The sequence below is a fragment of the Bactrocera tryoni genome, chromosome 2 (genome assembly GCF_016617805.1).
Source record: "Bactrocera tryoni isolate S06 chromosome 2, CSIRO_BtryS06_freeze2, whole genome shotgun sequence".
Lineage (NCBI taxonomy): Eukaryota > Metazoa > Arthropoda > Insecta > Diptera > Tephritidae > Bactrocera > Bactrocera tryoni.
The window spans coordinates 80,654,893-80,662,978 of NC_052500.1; the positions used below are offsets into that span (position 1 = coordinate 80,654,893).

General features: G+C 36.6%; 1 protein-coding gene across 3 annotated transcripts in view; it reads left to right on the plus strand.

The window, feature by feature from the left end:
- Positions 1-7,518, plus strand: part of LOC120767249 — a 301,297-nt gene extending 293,779 nt beyond the window's left edge. For all 3 annotated transcript variants that reach the window (XM_040093103.1, XM_040093105.1, XM_040093104.1), the window contains one exon: positions 1,351-7,518. In XM_040093103.1, coding sequence (XP_039949037.1) covers positions 1,351-3,959 — 2,609 coding nt within the window. In that variant the 3' untranslated portion in view covers positions 3,960-7,518. The remainder of the gene's footprint in view (positions 1-1,350) is intronic.
- The last annotated feature ends 568 nt before the right edge of the window (positions 7,519-8,086 follow it).

Genomic DNA, 8,086 nt, shown 5'->3' on the forward strand with positions numbered 1-8,086 from the left:
TGTTCTTAATTATATAATGGGCACTTTTTTCTTTTCTTGTGTATTTGGTAGCTATTTTCCTCCGCAGCTCACCTCTCATCTTCCCCTTATTTGCCTCTTAATTAAATTTACTCCCTCAGTTAGCCCTCGTCATTGCTTTTTGTTACTGGTGTTTGTGTATAAGTGCAAGGGGCAGTTCATTCACTCGTAATACTCATTAATTTTTTTTTCTCAGAATATTTTTTGGACCCTAAACAGCTTAGTCTAAGTCGAGCTACAAAATTTGTAACAAGAAAAAAATTGCACTAAAGGCAAAGTGTCACAAGGCTCAGATGATGAGTTTTTAATATAAAGAGGCAACTATACTTAAAGAATATATGAGAAGCGCGTTTCGTATCTCTCTTGGGTCTTGGATCACTGCTCTACGTAATCATGTCATTAGTGTCCCATATCATACATACTCATACATTCTTAAGTAAATCGCTATACGCAACAATATACACTGTTCATCTGGCTCCTCACTGTTAAGATGCAAAAAATATATTTTTCATTGCTAACTTGATACTACCCTCAGACCCTAACTGAAACCACTAACCTTGACTCTCTCTTACATGGCTTTACACACATGATTGCAATTGTGGTAGTTCTTGCCGCTCTGGTCTTACCAATATCCTGCTTCGGGCGTACTTTCATATTTATGCGCCATTTAACATTTCCATTTCACGTGCTAATTGCAAGTTATTTAATGTTGCAGCAACATTCGAGCATATTTACTTAAGGTTAAGTTGATCTAATGTACCCGGTAGGGAGAAACAAAAATGTGACTGGTTTACCCAAAAAACTCAAAATTGCAGAACTTACTTGATATTCCGACTATTATATCTATCTATATAAACTGTTGAAGAATTCTACGTTGATAATGGTGGGCGAATGAAATAGAAATAAAATTCTTAAATTAAGATGATTTTTAGCACAGTCTCACACCACTAACTTCCTCAGGTTACACAAAAACAAACTATACTTGTATCTCTAGCTTAGATACACACTATCGATAAATTTTGAACTTTAAAATCCATTATGCCTTTCTGTAACTGTTTTCGGTTTCAAATCTATCCGTTTACAGGATATTTAAAATTTAGGGAAGTTTTAGCACAGTCTCATACCACCAACTTATTCAGGTTACACCGAAAGTTTTGGTTAACTGTTACTTTGAAAAATCACAAACAAATTATCTCCCAAGCTTAGACACACACCATCCATACATCTTTATAGCTATCTACTGATTTATTAATGCAATTCGGTGGCGAATATTACTAAGAAATGCAAAGTTATAAATTAAATCATACTTACTTTCCGCTCTTCTCATTTCAGGCTACTTTTCGCTGCTCAATGACAAGGGTATACCCACAGCGACGCTCTACACCTCACTGATACAGTTGGTGCGCGAACGTGTTTACAAATTCGTCTCAGTCGACAATATGCCCGCCTTCACGGAATCCCAACCCAACGTAAATAACCCACCCACAGAGGGTTGCATACCAATATATACCCAACCACCGCCACCACCGACCAACAATCGCCCACAGTATGTGAAGACGACAGCGCGAGGTGGTCAAGTCTTTCGACTGCTAGCCGTTTTCGAAGATGGCAAGCAGGATCACACGACAATCGGTTGTACCGGTGGTGTTACAACAAAAGCGAATAACAATCATGGTCGGGAGAAAGAGAAGGGACGTTATGCTCAATTGCTGAATGAGAACCGACAGGTGTTGTATGTGTCGCTCTCTACAAAGGGCAAATTTTACGAGATCGAACCGGGTATACCACAAATACTGCAGAAACTCGGTGGCATCGGCAATGAGGCGAATAAGAAAGTCAATCCGGATTGTGTGCATCGCATTACGACGCTGATAACGCCACAACGGGAGTTACCGTTAACGCTACGTTACATCTCCGGACCGCATGGCTGTAGTAGCGCGATACCCGAGAATGTTTGCATTACGCACATAACCACTGAGAATGTGGTGATCGCCTGTCCCATCGAGGATGTGGAAGTGCAAAGTCCACTGCATTTACGTAAGCTGCATCTATCCAAAGAGATGAATTTGTTGAAGAGTTCACTGGGTTTCGAGAGTGAACAACGCATGCTGGCAAATCCCAATGTGCAAAATATATTGAAGTTTTGTCAATTCAATTGTGATCAGTTTTTGAAGATGGTTGAGGTGGAGATACTGCACCGTCCGGAGCGTTCTGGTTCGAAGAGTCGTGGTGAAGGTTTGAAAATTTTGAAACCACTACATCTACCAAAGCTGCTGCGACGTGAGAAGACCACAATACCGGCGCATGAGAAGGAAGACTCCATAATCTTCCTCAGCAAATCGGATCTCGCTAATCTGGAAGCAAAAGAAGCAGCCGCGCAAGCAGCCTTTGAAAGCGCAGCAAGCAGCACCAACCGCATTAGTGATAAGATGAAAGTTTTTCAGTCGACAAAGAAGAAATGGTTCCGCAAACAGGACAAACATGCAGCGCACACAATGACCTCCTACGAACTGGATGTGCAGGCGAAACGCATGAGCATGGAACGCTATTCAGATATGTCGAAGTTGTTACAGGAACGTTTCGGCGATAAACCAAATACGCAGCCACAAGACGCGCATGAATCAATTTCGGAACCGAGTGGCGGCGCATCGGATATCGGTTGTTCTGATACGGAGACCACAACTTTGGCGACTATCGATGAACAATTCAAGAAAGTCGAAACGAGCGGCAATAAAATGATAACCAAATCCATGTCGCTACAGGATATTGAGCTTATTAGCGGCGGCGCCGCTGCACGCAAACCTGATTTGCTACCAAACACCGATACCATCTCAGAGGCGGGCACCGATCTTGAAGATCTCGAGAATCAGGACCTCATGCCACAGTCTTTTATAACCGAAAAGCTTTATAATGAGTTCCACGTCAAAACGCGGCAGTACAGCAAATCCTCCTCGAGCCTGCATCAACTCTTGAATTTTTCATTACCACAAAAAATGCAGTTACACGACAACAAGCGTTCGCTGGCGCAACTGAAGCACAATGGCAACAACGGCATCTTAGCAGCAAAACCAACGCTAGGGGACAAACGACTTGATTTTAATATCGGCGAACCCGTAACTGGCAGACGTGCCGCTGGCGGGCTCTCACTGCTTGCCGGCAACGGTGGTCTGGGCCATTCAAGCAATCACACTGCGCTCGCCTCACCGCTAACACCCACCAGCCTAATTGACGACCTGCCCTACTCGAGCGTACGCGATTCGCTGGTGCTCTCAAGCGACGAATCGGCATCGGAGAATCCAGCCGGCAACATTTGTCAGGCACTCAACATGATCGACTACAACAAAGAGAATATCTATGCAGAGATATGTCATGATAATGTTAGCCACAATGCAACAGCCACAGCTGGCACCACGGTCTCGGCTATGGGCGGGATTTGCACATCAGCCACGCGTGACACTTTTTCGGCTGAAACACACTCCACGCAGATCTCGGACGATTACGGTGATTATGCATCGCTGACATACACCACGATCGCACCGCCGTTCAACGGTAGTGCACGCAGCGCGAGCATTGCCAGCGTTATTAGCAAGTCGACAAGCGGTCAAACTGTGGTCAGCGCAATAGCGCCACCAGCAGGCCTGGCGATCAGTCGCGTACAAATCAATTGCAACTCCGTCAGTCCGGTGAGCTATCACACGGTATATTTGGGCGACGAGCCGTTGCACAACGACAAACAACGCGAACGCGCGGCAAGGCGTGGCAAAGTGGGCAGCAAGAGCCACGCGCATGTCACTACAGTGGCGCTGGAGGGCAACTCGGCAACGGCCAATGATATGCACAACAACAGTAGCAGCAATGGCGGTAGTATTGGCGCTACAGCGGCGAGCATTGCAAACGAACTGGAGGAGGTGGCTGACAATATTTACAATACACTGAAATGATGACTAATGTGATTTAGTTGGAAATTGGGTGCATCGGTGTTGAGCATGATAAGCAACGGCAAGGGGTTCTATTGAGCCATCGCGGCGTTGCCAACACACTTGCTCAGGAGCAATTCGAACTGAGTGCGTGAGAACTAGTGATTAAATCTAATTTAATATTAAACTACGATTCGAACTGCTCGAAAGAGGAAACAGATATGTGATGTTTAGGGTTTTCTAAGCGATAATGATAAAGGTGCGTTTAGAAGGTATTTTTTTTTTTAAATATTGAAGATACATACATATTGATATGGCTTTAGCTTAGTGTGGATGGCATGGGATTTTGTATTTAATTGAGTGTAATATATATAGAATATATATCAGTAAAATATAGTTTTAACCGAGCGGAACTCAAAGACATGTAAAGGTTCGAAATTTAAATACATTAAGTCACATTTGTCAGCAAAATATATTCAGAAAGCTTGTGAGAGTGACTTCGTGTAATCCAAAAAGACGCAAATTATTATGTTGAGAATGAAATGAATAGATAAATGTGCTATAATCTAGATCAACTTTCAGTTAGGAAAGTGGGAGATTGACAAATATTAATTGCTTTTCAACAAAAATATGTTTTTCATGTTTTTAAAGTCCTACTCTCTCCGGCTCTATTTGTTACAATAATACCCTATTGGAAAACACTCTTGATTTGTAGTTATTTCGTAAACATTTCTCTCTCTAACATAACTTGAACAGTATGAAACCACATATTTCTTAATTTCAAAAAGCTCAAGTGGAAATTTACTGGTAGTTTTAATCCTCTACACCTTTCACAAAGCGAGAGAGACACATTTAAGACACTCACGAATGTCGCTCTCGAAGTTTTCTGGTTTGTTTTAACTCTCATTTATAAATGATGAATTACGTACTTTTAAACAGTATTGCATATGGGAAAATAAAATAAACAAAAGCTTCATTATTTACAATAACAACAAAACAATAACAGTAAATACACAAACAATCTATGGGTAATTTAAACGAAAATCAAAATGAGTCGCGCAAATTAGTATTAACAAAAATTCAATACAAATTTAGTATTAAGCTTGCTGCAGTATAGGCACCAAAACGCATTTAAATAAAACACCTAAATTGAAAGCATTAATAAATATTAGTAACTGTGAAATTAGAAGTACATAGGCAATCATATAAATAGCAAATCGGTAAACTAAATTGTATACGACGAAAAATTTGGTTGATTAATCTCGATTTAATATCAGATCAAACGTCTTATATAAGATTAATTTCATATTAATCGAGTATTCTAAAATTAATCTCAGATTGAAAGCTAAACGAATATTAATTTCAAATTAAACGATTAATGTAAGATTAATTTTAGTTTAGTCGAGTAATCTAAGATTAATTTTTTGTTAATCATTTAATCTAGCATTAATTCTGGATTAGTCGCCTTATCTAAGATTAAATTTAGTTAAATCGACTAGTCCAGGATTAATTTCAGATTAAACGAATAATCTAAGAATATTTTGAAATTAATCGTCTTTACATTAATCGACTAATCTGAGATTAATTTCTTGTTAATTGTTTAATCTAAGATTAATTCCAGATTAACCGACTAGTCTAAAATGAGTTTTAGATTAAGCGACTAACTCAAATTTAATTTTATATATCTTATATAGTCGATTAATCGAAAAAATACACCGATCGGTTAATTAGCTCCATTTGTCGCGTTAGTCAAAAATTTTCCGTAGAACAATTTTCAACACTTTATTAAAATAAATAAATTAGACAATTAAAATCGTTAAACCGAAAGTCGCATAATTAATCACTATCACAATTTATAGATTACTCACCACATGGAAAAACACTCGTCTTCACTAAATCACTAACATATGAACTTCATTTGTAATAAATTACAGGCATATATTTACTTCAAGAACAAATAATTCGAAACCACAATCAACTTCACCTTATGTACATTGTAAATACAAAAACATACTAATTTGTAGCAGAGCAAATATACCTAGATATTCATACAAATATTATTACCGACATAAATCACAAATCATCAAGCAATTAATCAAGCCATCAATATACATATGTAAATGTGTCACAATTAAAGCATACAATATTTCAACCAGCAGGCTTAAGTATACAAAATATATAGATACATAAATATCTCACAATCAAATTAAATAAAATATCAGCTGTCCTGCAATGAATTCAAATTTCACTCAAGACTCAAGAAATCTAAAAAAACTCAAGTTTGTTTTTTGAGGTAAGTAAATTTTTTGTTTTTTTTTCATAGAAAATTATTTATGAGAAAGCTTTGGGGCTAATATTGTTTAGGAATCGAAGAATAATTTAGAGTAATCTAATAATCTTCCAAAAGTATGGTTCGAGCTTTTGAAACTTTCATTTGAGCAGCGCTGAATTTGTAACCTTTTTAAAATATAAGCTAAGTAATAAGAAGCTAAGTAATATCTCCTGATATATGGAATATAACGAAAGCTTGTAGTCTCAATAGGAAGAAGCAAAATAGTGAACTTCCAGAGGTTGGATCATCTATCAAAGCGCTTAAAAAGAACGTATACCATGTGTCCAATATATGCACTTAAATATATGTATATGAAGTTTAACTTTTGGTGAAAGCTTGCAGGCTCAGTAACAAACCGGCAAGCTTTGCTCAGCTTAAAGCATATATGAAAACTCTGAATACGAAAAGGGTAGACCATATACGAGTATCTCTAGTTGTAATGTACTTGATTTCTAACATTTTTCATCAGATAATATTTTTTTAAGCTTGCTAATATTTCATTATATTTGGTATCTGATTTTGTTTAAAGAAAGTGGAAACTTTGTTGGGCGCGAGCACTTAATTTAGAATTAAGCGTTATCCTTTATTAACTTTCTTAAAGGTTTTTTTGCATGAAGCTCTAAGGTTTGATGAAAGCTCTAAAGCTTTTTTTGCGTAAAGTCAAAGAGACAGATGAAAGCTATAAACCTTTAAAGCTCAAAGCTTTGAAGATTGATGAAAGCTGTAACGCTTTGTGCTTAGAGCTTTAAAGTTTTTAAGCTTCCTGGAATATTTATTTCAGTGCGTAAACGGCTTAAGATAAGAAAATTTTTGGTTTTAAGTGAAGTGAATGAGTTTTCAAGTTGTGAAATGATACAACTCAAGTTCTACAACAAACGAAATTTTATACCTAAATCATGCACAGGATAAGTACACTTGCAGGACAGTGAATATTATTAATAATATTTGTAAAATATATACAAATAACCAATCATATCTCACCACTCACATAAGCATCATTATCGTTCGTGGCAATCAGTAATTCCACAGCTTTGCAAATACTGTTTGAATACTGTAATCACCAAATAAATATCAATAGCCATCTCAGAGCACACATATGTATAACTGTACATGCCATTTCACAAACACACAAGCACAGTTTAACAGAAGTTAGATGTTATTGATAGCCCTACAACCCGACTCATCAATCAACACACAAGTCAAAGTCATTGAAATATCACAAACAAATAAAAAATGAAAACAAAAATAAAATTAATTGAGCAGAATTCAATATGATTTTTATATATGCGATTGCAAATTATAAATATGTAAATATTCAATTTCGAACCAAAAGCGATAAGCAATGAATTTAAAATATTTTCAATCAGATATTCGAACTCCAATATCTACAAAAGTAAAGTAAATGAAATGAAAATTATTGAAATATAAATATTGCTTATAGTACTTGTATTGTAAGGCAATTTAAATACACGCTACAACAACAAAACGGCTCTACTGTAGCATGCGTAAAGTATTAAATTACCGTAAAATTATTCATTTGTAATTTTAGCTGTAAATAAATAATAATTAAGCTTAAAAATTATATTTAAATTGAAAACAAATATGTACAGCGGCGCTGCAACAGCAAATATGTAGTATATAAAAATATATTATAATGAAAAAATATTTAAAACTTAAATTACATTTAAAATAAAGTATTTGACCAAGCATGCACTTTTAAGATTTTTTAAAGTGAATTTTACTTTTCTAATGTATGATTTTGTAAATTACGTCAAAGGCCGACGAAGAATAGTAGAAATGACAACTCAAATGTAATATT